General features: G+C 49.3%; 1 protein-coding gene across 3 annotated transcripts in view; it reads left to right on the top strand.

Annotated features, from left to right (window-relative positions):
* Window positions 1-5860: 5860 nt before the first annotated feature.
* The window catches only part of PTGFRN (prostaglandin F2 receptor inhibitor), a 29605-nt gene continuing 15065 nt past the window's right edge, over window positions 5861-20400 (top strand). Inside the window, exons 1-3 of one of the 3 annotated variants that reach the window (XM_023761237.1) lie at window positions 5863-6373; window positions 9001-9432; window positions 11823-12203. In XM_023761237.1, the coding sequence (XP_023617005.1) occupies window positions 5908-6373; window positions 9001-9432; window positions 11823-12203 (1279 nt within the window). In that variant the 5' untranslated portion in view covers window positions 5863-5907. Of the gene's footprint in view, window positions 6374-9000; window positions 9433-11822; window positions 12204-20400 lie in introns of all 3 variants that reach the window. The other 2 variants (XM_023761236.1, XM_023761238.1) reach the window with 2 other exon arrangements.

Here is a 20400-nt window from a genome sequence, read left to right as displayed (position 1 = left end):
GTGTCTGTACTGCTTTTGATACATAGCACTTTTTTTTTTTAAATTGACATTGAGAGAGAGAGAGAGAGAGAGAGAGAGAGAGGAAAACATCAATTGGTTGCCTCCTGCATGCACCACAACCAGCGATGGAATCCGCCACCTTTTGGTGTACAGTACAATGCTCCAACCAGCTGAGCCACAGCAGCCAGGGCGGTACATAGCACTTCTTGAATCTGTGGTATGCTGTCTATTGTTGGTTTAAGAAACCTCTTAACCATTATGTCTTCAAAAATGAACTCTGCCTAATCCCACCACATTCTTTCTCCTCCTGGGACTCTATTACACATGTCTGAGCTTTTTTTACTGTCTCCCATGTGTCTCTTGGATTCTTTTCTGTATTTTCATCCTTTTTTTACACCCTGGGCTTCAGTTTGGATAAGTTATACTGACTTCTTTCCTACCTCACCTAACCTGCTAGCAAATCCATTTATCGAGCTCTTAATTTCAGATATGACATCTATGTTTTTAGTTCTAGAATTTCAATAGATTTTAGTTAAGAGGTGAAATCCTCTTGTCTTTTTCTTTAGCAATCTAATTGGAGTTAAAGTCTATGTCTGAGAACACCCATGTCTGGATTTATGGGTCTGTTTCTATCATCTGTTTTCTTCTCTTTTGTTTCCTGTCATCTGGTCCTGTTGTTTGGAATGTCTGGCACGTTATGGTTGAAGCCTGAAAAATGATAGAGACTCTGTATATTATCTTCTTCCCAAGATTTACTTTTTTTTTTGTTTTCCTGCTAGGCTTGTGGGGTAAAAGAAGTAAGTAAGACCATAATCCCATGAGGAATTGAGATGCTTTGAGACTGGATTTCAGTCGGATGAGAGCTAGTTGTTTTTGAGATTTACTCTTACTCCAAGGACATAGCCCTTCCAGGGTTGTCATTGAAAGTCTGGGGTAATTACTTTGCTTAACCTTTTAGCCTCTTAGCATTGACTTTGTGCTTAGCTTCTCAGCCCCTCACACCCCACTGCCCACCTCAGGCAGCTTTCATCATGTTCGTCTCCTAGAGGGGAAAAGTCATGTCAGCTCATTTCCTGCGGGGCCTCTTCCCCTCGGACCTGGACCCCTCACATTGTGGCTTCCTTCGCGGGCCTGCACTTCAGTTGTCTTCTTGGCCCCATGAGGTGCTGACAGCTCTGAGCTACTAACTTGACTTAGTCTCTGACCTAAACCTCTCACAATTGGTGAATCTCCAGCAAAAAAGCAGTGGACATTGTCAGGTCGGTGATGTTGCCCCCTTGATCCTGGCTTGCTCACCGGTGCATTCAGTTATCGGTTTTTTTGTAATGTATCCATGTTTTGTAGTTGTTCTCAGGGAAGGAGTTGGTCTGACATAAGCTACCCTGTCATAGCAGATAGAGAAAATCTCCTGGAAGTGGAAATCCCAGTAATTGGTCTTTTGAAATTTATGTCATTCTTACTCCATCCCCCCCAAAAAGTATTTGAGACAATTTGTAGTAAAATACATATGTACATGCCATAGAAAACTTAAGAGTAAAAATATCAAAAGTACAGGACAGCAGGGAAGGCAGAGGGAGATAATTATGAGAAATTTAAAACATGGATGGTTTTCATTGTTGACCATCATATTTAGACAGGACTTCCTTGAAGCTAAGGTACAAAAGGACACATGACTTTAATATGTTTTGGGGAACACAGGACTTGGAAGAGAAAAGAGAGATGATATTAGTAGTAACAATTGTATTGGGGTTTGTTTTTCTGTCTTTTTTGGTTTGTCTTATTTTTTGGCTATTTTGGTTTTATTTTTGTAGACTTAGAAATGTTTAAAACAGAAGTTTGGAGGCAATGGAGGGTTCTGAAACTTATCAAAGACAGTCTGACCCAATCAGGGCATTGCATGTGCTGGACCACTTAGTCATTGGGATTGCTAATGGTTTGGCATCGAAGCCTCGGTACCACTGGGTGTGGCTCAGTTGTTTGGAGCATCATCCCTACATGGAATGGCTGTGGGCTCAGTTCCCGGTCAGGGTATATGCCTAGGACCTAGGTTGTGGGGGGCATGAGGGGGAGGCGTCCCATTGATGTTTCACTCTCTCTTTCTCTCTCTTTCTCTCTCTCTCTCTCTCTCCCTCTCTCCCTCTCTCTCCCTCCCTCCCTCTCTCCCCTCTCCCCACCCTTTACCCTCTCTCTAAAATCAATAGAGAAAACATATCCTCAGGTGAAGATTACCAAAAAGAGAAAAAAAAAACTTATTTTGTCTTGAGTATCAATGGTACTCAACTAGTTAGTCTTATCCTCTGGGGAAAGAATGTATAATGGTCCATCAACAGGTATTTTTTTCTGGTACTTAATTCTAAGGGAATTTTATTATACAGATTTTTATGTCATTGAACAACACAACAATATCCCCAATGTTACTTTAAAGGGTGATAAAGAAATGCTTTAAATCATCACTTAGTAAAGACATTTTGTGAAGAACTAGACTGATAATAGTTCAAATAGCAATGTGTTTGGGACTCTCAATTTGAAATGCTGGTAGAATTTAGAAAACCAGAGGAAAGTTTTATTCTTTTCCCCTCAGTTATCAACTCTTAAAAGGGATTTTGACAAAAGTTGGCAATGTGTAGCTATGCAGATATTTTTTTTTCCGATCAGAAAAAAAAAGCCATATGCTTTATTTTTTACCATTTATATTTATTTAAAAATATTATTAGCTGTTATTTAACACTATTAAGGGAAATCTGCTGAATACCAGATTGCTTGTAGTAAGTTGAAATTCTGTTACCAGAATTTAAAAACTTGATTTGCATGGCTGAGGGGACAGCTGAGTTCTGCATGCAAGACACAGCTCGGGTTTATATGTTTTCAGATTAGAATTTGATCTTTCGAGCATCTGTTCATATCTGCTTCACTCTCCCCAGCGGCACTATCACGGAGCCGGCGTCGGAGGTACTGTCTCAGGTGGAGCTGGAACGTGGAGGCAGGAGTGCCTGCTGATCCCAGGGGAGAGGGCAGGCTTCACAGAGGAGGTGGTGCTAGAGCTGCTTCTTGCAAGAGGCTGAGAGATTGCTGACACGGGCACCGAGGCAGAGGCCACGGGGCACACGAGAGCATGGCATTGCCAGAAAATGAAGGGTCTTTTGTTTTGCTGGAGTATAAGCATTATGGGGTGGGAGAATGGTTGGAGAAGAAGCTAGAGTGCTAGCCATGGGCCAGACCATGCATGATCTTGTATGCCTTTTATTCAGCCACTCATTTTGCAAATATTTATTGAACAGCTATTATGTACCAGGCCCTGGAGTAGGCACTGGCATTCATTCAGCAGTGAACAAAACAGGCCAAATAAACAAAACAAAACCACTGTTCGTGTGGAACTTACATTCTAGTGGGAAGAAACAGACTATAAATAATAGTAAAAATATATAAATGTACATAAAGTGTACTAGTGGTAAGTGAGAAGACGAAAATTTGGCAGGAGGAAGAATGGGGCGGTGGGGTTTTAGTGTGGTTAGGAAAGGGCTTCCTACAAAGGTGACATTGGAATAAAGATCTGAAGCTGGTGAAGAAGCCGGGAGCGAGTGAGAGGGCTCTGGACTGAGGAGCCATGCAAAAGCCCTGCGGTTGCAGCAGATCTGCTTTGTGCAAGAAACCGTAGGAGGAGTGCATGGCTGAGATACAGTGGAGGGAGCCAGAGGGAGAGGAGCAGGAAGTTCGAGAAAAGCCAGATGTTGTGAGGTTTTGTCTGTGTGGCCTCTGGGCAGATTTTGACTTTTATCTGAGTGAAATGGGGAATGATTAGAATGTTTTGAGCAGAGTAATGACGTCATACAACGTCAGCTGTTAACCAGGAGCCCAGCTGGGAGGTTGTTGGCAAATGCTTCTGGTGAGGGGGATGGTGGCTTGACTCGGGGTGGTCGCAGTGGGGACATCTGGAAGTTGGATTGTGTCCTGTAGGTGATGAGGAGCCCTGAAGACTTTGGACCAGGGAAGTAGCATGGCAGCCATGTGGAAGCAGGATTGGAGACACAAGGAGCTGGATCAGTCTCCCAAGCTTCAGGCACTAAGAATAAGGACAGAGACCCTACCAGGGAAGTAGTCTCATGCCTGGGGAAGTCGTCAACCCTGGTCAACTTTTTTTTTTAATCTTTATTGTTGAAAGTATTAGTTATTCCCCCCCCACCCACCCACCCCCATTGACCTCTTCTAGCCTGCTCCCACCCCCACTCCAGGCCTTCACCACACTAAGATTCTCTAATATATATATATATATATATATATATTTATACACACACACACACACACACACACATATACATACATACGTATGTATATATATATATTTCAAAGAGGAAAGGAGAGAAAGAGAGAGAGATCAATAATAATGAGAGAGAACCACTGATCGGCAGCCTCCTGCGCGCCCCGCACTGGGGATCAAGCCCGCAACCCAGGCATGTGCCTTGACTGGGAATCGAACCATGACCTCTTGGTTCCTAGGTTGATGCTCAACCACTGAGCCACACCGGCCGGGCAGCCCTGGTCAACTTTTTGACAAGGGATAGGAACTGAAATGATTTATACACTTGGAAATTCCTTTGCAAACCTTGTCAAGTCAACAAGGTCAACGATGTGATCAGGTTTATTCTAGAGGCGGCCTGCCGAGCAGATGATAACCACACACCCTTACCGGGAGGTACCGCCAGGTAGGCCTGGTTGTGAGTGCCGTGTAGCTCAGTCCTGCAGGGTGAGCGAGGTGGCTGTTGTCTCCCTTTCTCAGATGAGGAAACTTGGGCACAAGGAGGTTAAGATCTTCCCTTTGACACGAACTTCTGAAAGCCTTCCTAGGGAGATTCAGAATTGCCGGGTCCTCTCCAACCTGACATTGAAAAAGAGACCACATGTCCCTTGTGAACTGTGGTGATGGTGGCTTGGGTAGACCCCATTCTGTGGCGCTCTGCTTGCACGGTGGGCCCTCAGCTGGCCGTTTCATCTCACGAACTCGTGGCACCCTTCGTGCCCCGTTTCACAGCGGGAAGGCCGGGCGGAGAGGTCTCGCAGATGTGAACGTGGGTCTCCTTGACTTCCGAGCCCGTGCTTTCTCCTGTGTGTCTCATTCATAGAGCATCCAGGAGTCACTCACGTTCATTTGGTCTGGGTTGCAATGCTAAGCACAGGTGGTCAGTGCGGTATGGAATCGTGCCGGATTTCACTGCAATGAAGATGTCTCAAAGGTCACACAGGAGTGCCGTGAACTCTTGGCTTCGTCCACGGCGAGTGGCTGCATTCCTGACAACACCTAGCCTGGCAACCTGCCAGACAAGCCTCTCTCTCTTTTTCTCTCTCTGTCTTCCTCCCTCCTTCCCTCCCTGTGTGTTTTCCTATCCTCATTCTGCATTTGGTGAAGAGTAGGGAGAAGGAAATGAGCCAGAAAATAGAAAATTAATACTTGGTAGAGTCGTCATATTTTAAAATTAATTTATAGGCAATGTCAGATAATCAGAGCTAAATCATTTTATCAGCAGGCTGGTGTAGGATTTAAAAATTGACACCCATCAGTGTAAATCAGTCCCAGGAGCCCCAGGGAATGGTCTCCGGGGACGAGGGCTGATACAGGGGTGGGCACAAGTGTAAATACTTGATTAGCTGTGCTCTTTTCTTTCCCACAAAACCTGAGCCATTTCTCCATCCCAGTGAGCGGTAATGATGGTATGTTACATAGTAACGGGGGGGAAGAACTGCTATTCAGATCTGTGGCTAGCCTACTTTAAATTCTTGTCTTCCTCCCTGGCAATCCTAGGAAACTTGGGTGAGAGGCACTCATTTCGGGTGCACTCCTGGCTCCTGGCTCCTTCTGTACAGACACACACAGGACCCCATGTCCCCCAGCTGTCCAGGTGTCCCAGCTCTGCCATGTGCCTGCAAACAGGAGGGCCCACAGGTGTGCTACATGTATACCAGGGAGGCCTGGCCGGATTCAAGACCCGCCTTTCTCCTCTTGCCCTTGCAGCTCTTTGTCGAGGGCGCGTGGTGAGAGTCCCCGCCGGGAGCCTGGTGCGGGTGGTGGGCACCGAGCTGGTCATCCCCTGCAATGTCAGCGATTACGACGGCCCCAGCGAGCAGAACTTCGACTGGAGCTTCTCGTCTTCGGGGAGCAGCTTCGTGGAGCTCGCCAGCACCTGGGAGGTGGGCTTCGGGGCCCAGCTGTACCGGGAGCGCCTGCAGAGGGGCGAGATCCTTCTGAGGCGCACGGCCAATGACGCCGTGGAGCTCCACATCAAGGACGTCCAGCCCTCGGACCAAGGCCACTACAAGTGTTCCACCCCCAGCACGGACGCCACCGTCCAGGGCAACTATGAGGATACAGTGCAGGTGAAAGGTACATCCTCAAGGGGGGCCACTTGGCTGTGGGTGACTTTGTCAAGAAACTGAACACCTCTGGGACCCTGCTTCCTCCTCTAATGAGTAAGAGCATCTTATCTGATTAAAGACAGGGGATGGGCCAGGTGGCCCCCGAGGTCCTTTCTCTTCACCGTGATTCCGGGCCATCCCCTGGCTGGTGAGTTGGAGGCAGGAGGGCCAGGTGGTAGGGAGCTCAGCTCTGAGCCAGGTTGCCTGCACCCCATGAGTCACTTACTGGCTCTACCACTTGTCAGCTGTGTGGCATGGGCGCGTTGACCAGCTCCCTCCTCTGTCCCAGTGCCTTTCTCAAAGGCGGTGAGGACAGGGAGATGGCACGTGTAAAGCCGCAGTAGGCACTCAGTGAAGGTTGGCGATGAGAAGCTGACGGCCGTGATGATAATGTTTGGCCTGATGGGAAAAACAGATACTTCAAAGCTCATGTCCTCCTGTGTGCCTGGAAGCACCTGTTAGTTCTTGAACTTGAATGGGTCATATGTAGAGAAAGAGTGATGTGGTCACTGCTCGCTTATGATGGGCACGGCGAGCTGATTGGCCTGATCATCACACCTTGTGTATTGGCAATGTTGTTTTTTTTTTTTTACATGATGCTTATTCTTTTTTAATGTTTTTATTGATTTCAGAGAGAGGAAGGGAGAGGGAAAGAGAGATAGAAACATCAATGATGAGAGAGAATCATTAATTGGCTGCCTCCCGCAGGCCCCCTACTGGAGATCAAGCCTGCAACCCAGGAATTGAACCATGTCCTCCTGGTTCATGGGTCAATGCTCAATCACTGAGCCTCATTGGCAATGTTTTTGTTTGGGGTTTTTTTTTCCCATTTTCCAAATCCTGTTAGATTTACTCACACATTCAGTTCTCTGAATTCAACGAAGAAGGTAGGACAGGATATTGCCTGAATTTTCACATGAGGAAATGGGAGAGCAGAGGTTAATCGCTTTCTAAAAATCCCACAGCTAATTAGTAAATGATCAAGAACAAACAATTTTAATTTGGGGCTAGCCAAATAGAAACATTATCGTTGTTATTTTTATTACTTAATTATGCACTTATTTGTACCCTGCCTTGTTCCAGAAAGAATTGATATCAGGGTAGGAGTGTATTTAACAATCAAGAAAGTGGAAGAGGCTACATGTTGACATAACAAGAGGGCTTGATTCCCGCAGTAACGATTTGTAGAACCCTACCATACCTCAGAAACTATTCCCCCATTTGACTCACGAGGGGATAAAACAGTCCTGTCCATGATGAAGGTATTAAAACATCAAATCTACCTCTTCCTTTTTCCTATAGAAAATCCTAAAGATGTTTTTTAGAAAAAATGTCCCATAAGGCATTCTTGCTTTGCAGCTAACGAATGCGTTGCTTTTGTAGTCAGCACGCACATGCTACACCTCCATTAGGTCAGATGCACCCTTGCTTCCCCTCATCATTGAAAGCAGAGGGATGGCCCACGACAGAGGCTGGTTGGCTGCCCAGGGGGAGCCCCTGGCACCTGCCATATGTGTTCATCTGTGTTAGGGAAAACTGGGGACTGAGTCACGTTAGCCGGAATCACAGACGGGTGTATATACTAGAAGGTCATTACATTTATTTTGTAGTAGGGATGGGTCTTTCTAAATATATAATTTTATCCTGTTTTCCTGAGTAGCCCTTCTCAAAGCCAGCAAGTTAGTTTCTGAGTGTGAAATGGTGGGAAAAACCAGAGATGATGAATCGTGGTGTGCGAGCATTCTCTCATCCAGCTCGTAGACAGGCTGGATGTCCCTGGGAAGAGGCCTCCCTCTCTGGTTCCCTCCCTCTCGCTTCCCTTCCAAAACGGCACTGACTAAACTTCCTTGATCCCCAGCCGTCTTTTCCTAGACTCTGTAGACGAGCCCAGCCCTTTCCCGATGGGGTGGCCCGAAGAGCGCACGCAGAGAGTTGAGGTGTCTGTCTGTTTGCCTCGACCGGTTCCCCACCTGCGGAACTCTGCTCGCTCTGCTCACTCGCAGGCAGTGCCCAGGCCCAGGACCAGGCCCAGGAGCTCATGCCCAGCCTCCCTCTGGGGATCATGCTGCTTGGAGTCTCGGGAGATCCTTTGCGCGCCACACTCTAGCCCTGGGTCCTAACAAAGGAGTGTGACAGCTGACAGCCGTGGCCAGTGGTTGCACTGTGATTGCCTAGGGCCAGTGCTGTCCAGGGCACTTTCCCTTCAGCTTCCTGAGACAGGTCCACTTGTCATCCCTCTTCAGAGATGAGGAAACTAAGGCACGGGGGGGGGGGGGGGGAAAGGGTAGTTTAAGGGAAGCAGAAGCAGGGCCCCAAGGGCCAACTCCCAAAAGGGAGTTTTCACCACCACCCCCAGTTCTACCAGGGGGGCTTACTAGGGCCTCTTTTATTTTCATTTTCAAGGGAGGAAGTCCATTAAGATGACAGGGGAATGACAATGGGAAACCGGGCCCATCGGGGCATTATTACAGGGAATGGGAGGAGGAAGTTGTCCTTGGTCAGCCCAGCTTGTGGCTCAAGGCTAGAGAGGTGGCTGGTGCTTGCTGGGGCGGGGGCTCAGGTGCTCTGCTGACGGTCTGTCCCTCCCGCCTCCAGTGCTGGCCGATGCCCTGCACGTGGCCGCCAGCCCGCTGTCCTCCCCGGGCCCGGGCCTGGGCCGGAGCCTGAGCCTGCACCTGGGCGAGCCCTTCGAGCTGCGCTGTGAGGCCGCCACCACGTCCCCGCTGCACACGCACCTGGCGCTGCTGTGGGAGCTGCGGCACGGCGCCGCCCGGCAGCGTGTCCTGGCCCTCACCCGCGAGGGCCGGCTGCACCCGGGCCCCGGCTACGAGCAGCGCTACCACGGCGGAGACGTGCGCCTGGACACCGTGGGGAGCGACGGCTACCGCCTCTCCGTGAACCGGGCCCTGGCCGCCGACCAGGGCACCTACAGGTGCGTCGTCAGCGAGTGGATCGAAGAGCAGGGCGCCTGGCAAGAAATCCAAGAAAAAGCCGTGGATGTGGCCACCGTGGTGATCCAGCCAACAGGTGAGCTTCTGGGAATGGAGCGTTTAGACTTGATCTTACTTTCTGGCCGGTGATGGTGTAAGAAGTAGATAACACTACGCGGGGTTGTAGCTTAGTCTCATCATGAGAGGAGATGCTATATTTCAGGTAGGAGAATAGAAATTTTTTCTCATTCGCCCATCATGGACTCTGTTTGTGGACCCCAGGTTCCAACCCTGCCCTGGAGTGCTGCTCTTTCTCTCGTTGTCAGCACCTGCACTGTCCATGCGGCTTCTTCCTGCATTGTTGTGCTAAACAGCTCAAGGCTCCTGGGACAGCGGGCTGAGCCACCTGGGCGACCGTGTCCCCCGCTGTATGACCACTCCCCTCTTGCGTTACGAGTCCTCAGAACTGCTTCCTTTTGCTTCAGCCTGAATCCTTCCTGTTTCCCACAGGGGACCCGCTCCCCCAATCCCGAACATGTGGGAACGATGGTTAGTGGTGTGACAAGGTCCTAGCCACTTGCAGAGACCTTTGCACAGAGAGCTGTACAGTTGAAGAGACATTCCTGCCACTGCCCAACCTAAGACCGTTTCCTCCATGCGGACCGCCCGCAGCTGTGCGGACCACTTCTCCACGCACCCGGCTCCCTTCTGAGCCGTCGTCCACCTCCAGCAGCTGGTGGCCAGCACAGGGCTCAGCAGTATCCCAGGGTCTCTGACCACAGTCGTACGTGGGGTGGTGCAAACCACAGCACAGACTCAGGGCAACAGTTTCCAGACTGACTCCTCTGAAGACTGACCCCTAGTCTGGCCGGCGTGGCTACCAGGAGGTCACCGTTCAATTCCCAGTCAGGGCACATGCCCGGGTTGTGGGCTCCATCCCCAGTGGAGGGTGTGCAGGAGGCAGCCAATCAATGACTCTCTCTCATTATTGATGTTTCTGTCTCTCCCTCTTCCTCTCTGAAATCAATAAAAAATAGATTTAAAAATAAAATAAAAAGAAAGACATCCTCAAATTACGCTTGGCCCCTATAAAGGGGCCTACCTGGAGAGGAGGAAGTCTTTGGAGGGTAGGTAGAGGTGAGAAATGAGACTGAAATTCCTTTTTCTAATTACTATGCCCACCTCATTTTCTGTCTTCATCAAGGTGGGTCTTGAACTTGGCCTGCAACCCTTGTCTGAAATGTTGTCAGGCTCCGGAACTACTCATAGGAAAGCACTGCACTCCAGAGGGCATGCGCTGCGGGGCTGGTCCTGCTGGAACTGGCACGGCCTCGGTCAGTGAGCCGCCTCCGACTGCATTTGAAGCTGCGAGGCTCCTGCTAGAGGACCAGGACTGTGCTCCCTGCCCCCCGCCCACACCGGCCCCCATCCCCCGGGGGCTGTTGGCTGTGTATCATCTAAAGCAGCTGTTCCCACAGCATTACCACGAGTTGAATGTTTTTCTACTCTGATTACAGATGTTCGACTTCTTTTCAAAAGCCCCCTAAATACAGTAAAATGTTTCCATGTAAAAAGCTGCGACAGAGGAATGCTGAAACCAGAGCTGCCTCCAGACCGTGGCTCCAAGCCCGGCAGTGCTCCTCCTAAATATAGGCCACTTTTCATCGTCCAGGCCGATGAGAGAGGGCGGCGGCTCGGGTAACCCCAAAATCATTGTTTTAGTTTGAAAATATATGCTTTACGCTTAACTTCAAGAAGGTATGTCTCATGGAATAAATGACGTGCTGTGTACGTTGCATTTTGAAGATGTGACTCATCCGGCATATGGTCTGGTTTCACTTTCCCAGTCCTTCTGTTTAGGATTCTCCCCTCTTTCACCAAAAGATGGTTTCACCCTCGCTCCTACCCTCTAGCCCCCAGTCCCCAACGAATGCTATGTACCAATCCGAACAGAACCGTCATTTCTCTATAAAACGCCCAGGTCTTACCATACACATGGAGAAAGTATAATTTTAGTTTTGTGATGCTCAGCAGACTTCTTTTCACACAGCAGTGTATCAGTTAAAAGCAGAGTTCCTGGAGGCAGGCAGCCTGGATTTGAATTTCAACTCTGCCACCTATTAGCTGTGTGAGCTTGGGCAAGTTCCTTACCTTCTCTGTGCTTCAGTTTCCTTAGCAGTAAAACGGAGATAATAATAGTGCCTACCTCATAGGGTTGCTTTGAAGATTAATATTTATGAAGCACTCAGAACAGTATCTGGCATATAGTAAATGTATATAAGTGTTTATGAATTAAAAGGAAATGTGATGTGCTTGATGAGTTTATTTAGGAGAAATTTCTCCAGCATTTACCGCTGTACAAGGCCTTCTAACTTTAACGCCATAAATAAGAACCTAAAAGGAAATGATCTAAAAGAGGGCACGGGGGAGGTGAAAGGGACAAACATCATCCAGATTATCAAGATGTACTTGTTTTTCATTTTCGAGTTCTGCGAGCCGCCGTGGGCAGGAACGTGTCTGTGGCTGAAGGCAAGGAGCTGGACCTGAGCTGCAACATCACAGCCGACCGAGCGGATGACGTCCGCCCCGAGGTGACATGGTACTTCAGCAGGACGCCTGACCGCCCTGTGCCGGGCCCCCACGTGTTGGCACGGCTGGACCGCGATTCCCTGGTGCACAGCTCTCCTCACGTCGCGTTGAGTCACGTGGATGCTCGCTCCTACCATTTACTGGTTCGAGATGTTAGCAAAGAGAACTCCGGCTACTATTCCTGCCACGTGGCGCTCTGGGTACCGGGGCATAACAGAAGCTGGCACAAGGTGGCAGAAGCCACGTCCACCCCAGTGGGGGTGGATGTGACCTGGCTCGGTGAGTGGTTTGGAGGGTGGCTCCTACCTTCCCTGCTGGTCGTCCCTCCTCGGGGGTATCAGGAGCTAGAGCGCTGTGCGTTTCATGCTAGTTTGTCGTTCTCGGTACCAGGATGAGCGGCTTGGATAGGTCCCAAGCTGGGGGTGAAAGCAAAACTGGCTGAAATAGAATCTGGCAGGCAAGGGCAATGTTTAGATAATGTGGCCTCAGTTGAGAGGATAGAGTTTCCTTTTGTCGAGATTTGCAGGGTCCAGCCCTGCTCAATGGCCCTTTGAAACGGACCGTTGTGCAGGGGGACCGCCGTCATGCTTCCTGTCCTTCCCCGGCTCCTAGGTGCTCCCTGGCCAAGCCCCGTGCAGAGAGAGAGAATTCTGCGGCTAATGGGACACGTGTTTTTTCACTGAATGCCCTAGAACAGGGGTGGGCAAACTTTTTGACTCGAGGGCCACAATGGGTTCTTAAACTGGACCGGAGGGCCGGAACAAAAGCATGGATGGAGTGTTTGTGTGAACTAATATAAATTCAAAGTAAACATCATTACATAAAAGGGTACGGTCTTTTTTTTTTTTTTTTTTTAGTTTTATTCATTTCAAACGGGCCGATCCGGCCCGCGGGCCGTAGTTTGCCCACGGCTGCCCTAGAATCACCAAATGATTTCTTTGCAGATATACCCGTTACACAGAAGGGCCCTCCTGCTGCCCCAGCTCTCCTGGTGGGCTCTCACCCAGGCACAATGCGCCGTCACCTGTTGATCCCCTTGCCACGCGTGTATACCAACTTGTCATATATGTGAAGATCTTTGTCTTGTCCTTGCTTTTTCACCACTGTTTCACTCTTACTGTCCTAAATGCCGCCTGGCAAGACCCACTTTTCCTGGTTTCTGTTATGGTCTTGTAAGTAATTACAGGTAAACCTAGGCAGGATGGGGTTGAGTGGAGCGTGCCTCGCTGTCCACCTCCATCATCACAGGGATGGAAGCAGGCCTGCCAGTCAGACCCTTCCCTGTCCCGCGCTCCAGCTCTGCGTCCCACGCCCGCTCAGAGCCCCGCTGGCGGCCTTTGGCATGGCTCTGATTATTAGGAGTGAAACCTCTTCAAAGGCTAGGAAGTCACTTCCTCCTTTGTCTGATGCTAAACACCCTCCTGCCGCCCGTGACCCCCAGCTCATACTTGGCTCTTCCTTTGCCTTGAAATCTTCTTATGGGTTCGTGGGTCTGTGTCTTCCTAATAAGCCTTTTATTTGGCAAAGATGGGGAGTTGGCAAGTGGGGACTGGGGGGGGGGGGCAGGGAGAGGATGAGTAATGAGAGTAAGCAGAAGGTACATCCAGTTCGGAGCGAGACTAGGCAGGGCGTTCGTCATCCCTGGTAGCAAAGCGATGCTTTGATATCTGAAAGCGAAAGGAGCGGGGTTGATCTGGCAAGCTTTTATCCCTGCCTCCTGAACCCCACGCAGGAGACTCGCTCTGAAGTTCTGAACTGGAACAATGTTGGCCCGGCTAGAACTCTCCTTAGCAACCTTCAAAATAAAACAGATGTTGTCAGCCCAGAGAAGGTTTTTCATCTCTGGAGCTGATCCTCGGAGCATTGTGTGGTGCTGTCAGATCCCGGCGCCCCCTCTGCTCCTCCCTCTCCCCCTCCCCCTCTGACTCAGAATCATAGCCCCAGCGGGGTTTTTTTTAGAAAGTGCTGCCTGCTCCCCAACCTGAGGGCCCCTTTGAAGTCCTCCCGCATTGATCCAGGCATACCTGGGGGTGCCGGCACTGGAGGGGGGCTCTGGGAGGGAACAGGCTCTTTTGACTGGAAGGGATTTGTTGGGGTCTGTTGTCCAAAGTGAGAAGAAATAAAGAGACTGAATTGTGGGAAACGGTTCAGTGATCATCCTAAGGATCCAGTTGTTTTTCTGCAAAGTGCCAGCACCATTGTTGCGAAGTCACCTGTGTGCTTTTCCCTGCCTGTTACTGAGGTGCACAGACCCCACACCTTGCACAGCACCATGCAAGTAACGGGCACTCTGTGAGCGCTGGCTGGCTGGCTGGATAAACCAGCGCCGGACACATGGGCAGTGGTGAAGTATGTGCAAAGAAAGCATTGATGTTCTATTCAGAGTTTTCAGAGCCGTGTGCACCCGGTAAGCCTACTGGGAGTGGATGGCGGATGGCATAAGCCGATGGCATCCTGCTCCTTTCTCCCTCCTGAGTCTCCCCTTCCCGTGCCTGTGACTCACACCATCACAGCTGCTTGGACACTTGTCAGGAGGCACGTCCGGCTCGAGTACAGCAGCCGATCTTTCTCCAGAACCTCCCAGTTGAATAGCTGCCCAGAAACCCATGGACCCGGCCTGACATGTGATTCTCTCTAGATACACAACATGCATGTGTATGTATGTGGATACCATACCATGTGCAGCTTGGGGCCTGTAGAGGTCACTGAGAGGCGCCCCCAAAAGACAGGAAGGCATGACCTGCCAAGTCCTCTGTTGGCATGGCTCATCTTATGGTAAGACTATGGCATGTTGTCACAAAAGAGTTCTTGAGACAGTTGGTTCGCTCTGCAGATGTTACACAGAACTCTCAATTTGCTACTTGACATATTAAAAATGATCATCATCATTTATTGAACACTTACTGCCCGCCAGGCACCGGGCTAAGGGCTTTACATGCACTAACTCGTTAATCCCCGCCACAACCTGTGAGTGAGGTGCTGCCCTACCCGCCTCTGAAAACCATGGGTTTTTATTTTGCTTACGGTTTTGAGGGTCAGGAATTAGGAAAAGCTCAGGGGATTCGTCTCTGAGGCACATGGCGACAGCTGGGACAGCTGAGATGGGGATTCCCTTCCAGATGGCTTTCTCATGCACATGTCCTGTGCTCCCAGGCCTCCCTCTGTCCCCACGTGGCATCTCATCCTCCAAGTCCGTTTCACGTGGCTTGGGCCTCTCACAGCACAGTCTTCTCAGGGCAGTCACACTCCTTACGTGGTGGCTGGCTTCCAAGAGGCAGGAAGTGGAAGTGCCCAGCCAATTAAAAAGCTACCTCCAGGCCGGCCGGCGTGGCTCAGTGGTTGAGCGTCGACCTATGAACCAAGAGGTCATGGTTCGATTCCTGGTCAGGGCACATGCCTGGGTTGCAGGCTTGATCCCCAGTAGCGGGTATGTAGGAGGCAGCCAGTCAGTGATTCTCTCTCATCATTGATGTTTCTTTCCTCCTCCTTCTCTGAAATCAATAAAAAATATATTTAAAAAAAGCTATCCTCGGGACTGACCTTGTCACTTGCACTGTTTCCTGGTGGTCAAAGCTATTGCCAAATCTGCTCAAGTTCCAGGGGGTAGAGAAAGAGACCCCATCTCTTCATGGGGAGTAGCAAGGTCACATTGAAAAGGGCATGTGGCTGGTGAATATTGCTGCCGTCATCTTTGGAAAACAGAATCTATCACAGTAGTTAATGCCTGTTTCGTTTACTTCCAAAGAAAGGCTTAGGATGGCTTAGAAGTACAGCCTGGGTCAAGTCTGTCCCCAAGTATTGTCATGTGAAGTGGAGTCTGTCTCGGGTCTCGTTCTCTTATGTGGGGACATTTTTTGGTTTTGGGAACCAGCTCCCCTCCCGAAAGCCTAGAGCATAAGAGTCCTAAAAGCTGGGCCATTCTTGTCCTTCTCTGTTTGGGGTTGGTGCTCTGAGCAGATGAGGGGCTGAAGCTGATTGGAACTTTCTCTCGTTCTATTGTGTTAACCAGACAGAGATCAGGGCAGTGACATGAATGGGTCTGGCAAGTCCAAGAGCGTTTGTAGCAGCTGGGAGGACCTTGATGTTTGTTTTTTTTCAAGAGGGTAAGAAAAGGCCTCTTTTACTTAGGGTTTGTGTCCTACTTTTGAAGGGGGAAAAAAAAGATTCAAGTTGGCTTGCAAAATGAATCACAATTTAAAGCAGGAGACATAAAAATAAAATCAAGATCAGAGGAGGTTTAAAAAAATCAAAGGGTAGATAGCTCAAGATAGTTGGACGAATAAGTTACTGCATTTGAACACTGAACTTGCCTCTGAAGTTTTGAAGAGTTGAGGCACAAAGAAATGTGATTAGGCAGCCTTCCTCGGATAAAGGAAAACGAACGCAGGGAGACAAACTTTTTCTTGGCACTGAATTTGTCATGTGCTTTGTTATTTGAGGGGCATTGGATAACATAAAGGACAGGGCTTTCCACTGTTCTTTCACAAAAGGCCCCGAGTGATTGTTTAAATGGGTGTTTCTTCTATCCACTTTCTGTAAGAGCTGAGGGCCTAAATCTTAAGTGTGTGAAGGAGTTTCTGTAAGAAGCCGAGTTACTGTGGAGGACAAATGTTGCTTTGTGTCCATGCGGTTTGGTGTATAGCTACAACTAGAGAGGGTCTGGAGGAATCGCGGGTTAATCTGCATCTTAAGCCATCTCTCTCTGCTATGAGATGTCGGAAATGAGCCTTTGGCACGAGTTGGGCGCTAATGAGTTGGTGGTTGAGCTCCCTGCCCCAAGTACCAGCTTCTGTGGTGTTAATTGGAGAGGCTTCCACGGGCTTCCCGATCGATCAGAGAGCAGGGGAGGCAGAGTTGAGTTCTGCTGCTCAGGGGTAGGAACCTGATTTGCATCCTTCCCCACGAGAGGGCCGTCCCCTCTTCCAGCAGTGCGCCAGCGAGGAAGGTAATTATTTTTCTTTAAAAGGAGCTGTTAATCTGCTAAGCACGCGGCAGAGACTTCAGCGTTCTGTGCCATCTACAGGCGATAGGAGTCAGACCTGCAGACTGTTATAGGCAGCCATGATTAGCTGCCTGACCAGGGTTATCTCTGAAGGCAGAAGAGCATGTAGGTAAGTGTGGGAATCTTGCTCTGAGACCCTCTGGGTGTGTCATCTTTGGGTGTGTCGCTTACGGTTTCTAAGCTTTGGTTTTCTGGGTTGCCTTCGCTGCATTTAAAAAGTGTTTAGCATAGTGCCTGGTACTTAAGTGCTCAGTACATGTTCGTGCTGGTGGTGATGACTTACTGGTGTTGGGGTTCCAGGGGGGGGGGGTGTCAACGTGTAACATACTCTTCCCCACCAAGGTCTTAACCAAGTAAGACATAGGAGTCTGTCTTAGGGCATGGAGGAACCAGGAGTGTGTGTGTCCTGGAAGCACCCCTCCCAAGAAGAGGGGGTTGAGCTGACCACACCCAGTCCCTTTCCTGTCCCCGCCCCCAAATCTGGTAACTCACTCTTCTCTGGGAGGAGTCAGTGAAGATGAACAGAGCAAAACCACATGAGTGTTACGTTGTGTGGGGGACATAGCTGAACCATTCAAACGATATTACCTTTATGGCTCTGACATGGCTAAATCTAAATCCAGCCTCAGAACAATGGTTCTACTACGGAGGGGTCAGGTGTCCCCTCAAAACAACAGCCCCTTATTTATAGCCTCAGTGTAAATGTTGGAGAATTTTGTTCTACACAAATGTGATAGTGGCAACTCTTTAACAATTAGTCAGCTTGCTCAGCGGCCTCTGAGATACCTGCCCGATGCAAGATAATGAAACCCCATCAACAGAGAGGACACTCCCATGTCCTCTGACTCAGGCAGGCAGCCTGTTCCTCTGATTAGCTGTGCCAAGTTTACTATGCTTCCAAGGGGTATTAGAACATGGCCCTGTGAACCACGGTCCGGGTTAGTGCCTGGGCTGTTATCACTCTCGTCTTCTGGGACGCAGCAGGCTCTGGGAAAGTGTTAATAACTGGGACGTGTAATAAGGTTGTGTAATTTGGTCCTAGTGGGAGGACCATGGAGCCAAAGCCCAACCTGGAATTCTGCTCACACATACTGTGCAAGGCTGGCTGGACTCTTCGAACTTAACTCCTCTGGGCTTTGGTATTTTTTGTTTTGTTTTTCTTTTTATTGAATTTATTGGGCGATATACAATTTCAGTGCACAATTCTTCAGCCCGTCATCTGTACCCTGTATTTGGTATTTGTTTTTTGTTTCCCATTTAGGAAATGTACCTGAAAATAGTGTCTGTCTCATAAGGTCGCTGTGAAGAGTAAGCGAGAGTGTGGGGAAAGCGCATGGTATGGTGGGAGCCTGGCCTGTAGGAAGCCCTCGATAAATGCGTGTCGTTGTCATTGTCATTGTCACATGGGGATAATGATACCTTCCTTATGGAATTGTGAGAGTGAGCGCAGGTAATCTGCGAAAACCTGCAGCTACGTCCCTGCATACAGTAGGCACAAAATATCTGCTTTGATAACTCGGCCAATGATTCTGAGAGCTCGTTGTTTTGAAAGTTGTAACAAAGGAGTTTCCTGACCCATATGCAAAGACCGTGGTCTTTGATTTGAGGGGGGCTCCTAATGTTGGAGGCCATGGCTCCAGGAGGCGGTGTGCTTATGAGCAGACGCTGTCCAGGGCACCAGATTAGGAAGCAGACCCTTGCTTGTTGGAATGTTGGTGACGCCACTCCTTGGCCTCTGTGTGCTGAGAGAAGGCTTACTCACATGTGGTGCTATTGGAATAGAATTGGCTGAGAAATGTACACAGAAGTAGAAGGAACCACCAGCTTCAGTGATGATCAATATTTTGCCAATCTCATTTCATCTCTCTTCCCTCCCTCAGACACACACACAGACACACTCACTTTTTTTTTCTTCAGGAAGAATTTAAAGCACATGCCAGAAAGCGTGTCATTTTACCATTAAAAACTTCAGTAGGCATCTTTAACTGATACGCATTTTTAAACATAACCACCATGGCATTCTTAGCAGATTTCTTGATGAGATCAAGCAGAATGCCGCGGTAATCAGTGGTGGAATGCTTCTGCCCAAAATGAGCATTTTTATGCAAAATATGAAATGCAGTCCAATTCAGCAAGTGTGGCAATATCTTTTATGAACAAGGCACTGCGTGGGTAGCACATATGTTTGAATAGGTAGGTAGTGCCTGGCCCTGTGAGGAAGGTCCATAAGACACAACCAGAGTTCAAGGCCGTGTTCAGGTACAGTCCTTAGAGAGCAGGGAGCCTGGTGGGTGGTAGGGTGTCTGTGAACGTTTGTTGAATAAGAAGTGGGGGCGTGACAGGCTAGGTGAGCGCAAAGGAATTCTCTGTTAGAAGGAGAGGTGAGGTACGTGCACGATGGGCCATGGGGAACAGGCGCAGTCTCTGCCCACAGAGCAACACAGGACACTTCTGTCCATGCACCAAACGAGAGAAGTAAGAGCCCATCTCTAACTACTGTTCTGACATAGTGGAGTCATAAGTCTCGTCGACCTACAAGGCTGGTGGATAGTTCAGGTGACCTTGAAACATCCTTTAAAGCAGCGGTCGCCAACCGGTGGTCTGCAGACCACTGGTGGTCCGTGAGGTCCGAAAGGTTGGCGACCGCTGCTTTAAATCACTGGGACCTTCCCTTTGTAAGTTCACTTGCTTTTGTTTGTCTTTGCATTAGGGTCCTCCTCTTGAGGAGACCACCCGTTCAGTAAAGAGCTTCCTGAGGCCTCTCCATGTTGGCACGGTCCAGGTCGGTCTGGACCGGAGCTAAGAGTGCATCTGGCCCTGAGCATAGCCAGTTCCGTCTGTCCTGTCCACATGAACTGAGCTTTTTATCCTTGTCTGCACTCCAGCCGCTGTGCCAGAAGCTGCCAGGAGGAGAGGGTCTGAAACCCTGGATGTGGGGTAACTTGGGAATACCTCGGCTTATGCATGCAACCGTACAAATACATTTCGGTGGTATTTGTTCCGCAGTCCCTTGTCGCTGGGGAGGCGGTGTGGTGTGTCAGCCCCCACTGTCCGGGAGCAGGAACCCCCAGCCGTGCGACTTGTCTGAAAGGTGAGGAGGCAGGATGACGTCCCAGAAGCCACCTCATGGCAGGACGTGCTCCCAGGGACCGGCAGGGCCACGTTGGTTTAACTGGCAACAGCCCAGGGTCCAGCCTCACGTGCAACCAAGTGCTTGTGGAGATGGAATTAGGATTTTGAGTTCTTCCCATTGCCTGGCCCAGTGAATCGGTCTTGGGGAAGCCTTGATATTACACATTTCATTAGAAGCGTAAATCAAAAAAGAACAGTTCCTTGACCTCAGCAGTTTATAATCTGAATGAGTCATAAATAAAAACAACGTGAAATAAAACGACACTGTCGGACCGAGGTGAATAAAGGTCGTGCTGGCAAACGAAACTTCTGTTTAGGTAGAGTGATTTTCCCTCCCAGAAG

Source organism: Myotis lucifugus, unplaced genomic scaffold, assembly GCF_000147115.1.
Source record: "Myotis lucifugus unplaced genomic scaffold, Myoluc2.0 scaffold_203, whole genome shotgun sequence".
NCBI lineage: Eukaryota > Metazoa > Chordata > Mammalia > Chiroptera > Vespertilionidae > Myotis > Myotis lucifugus.
The sequence above is the reverse complement of the archived record's forward strand: the minus strand, read 5'-3'. Positions and strand labels throughout refer to the sequence as shown.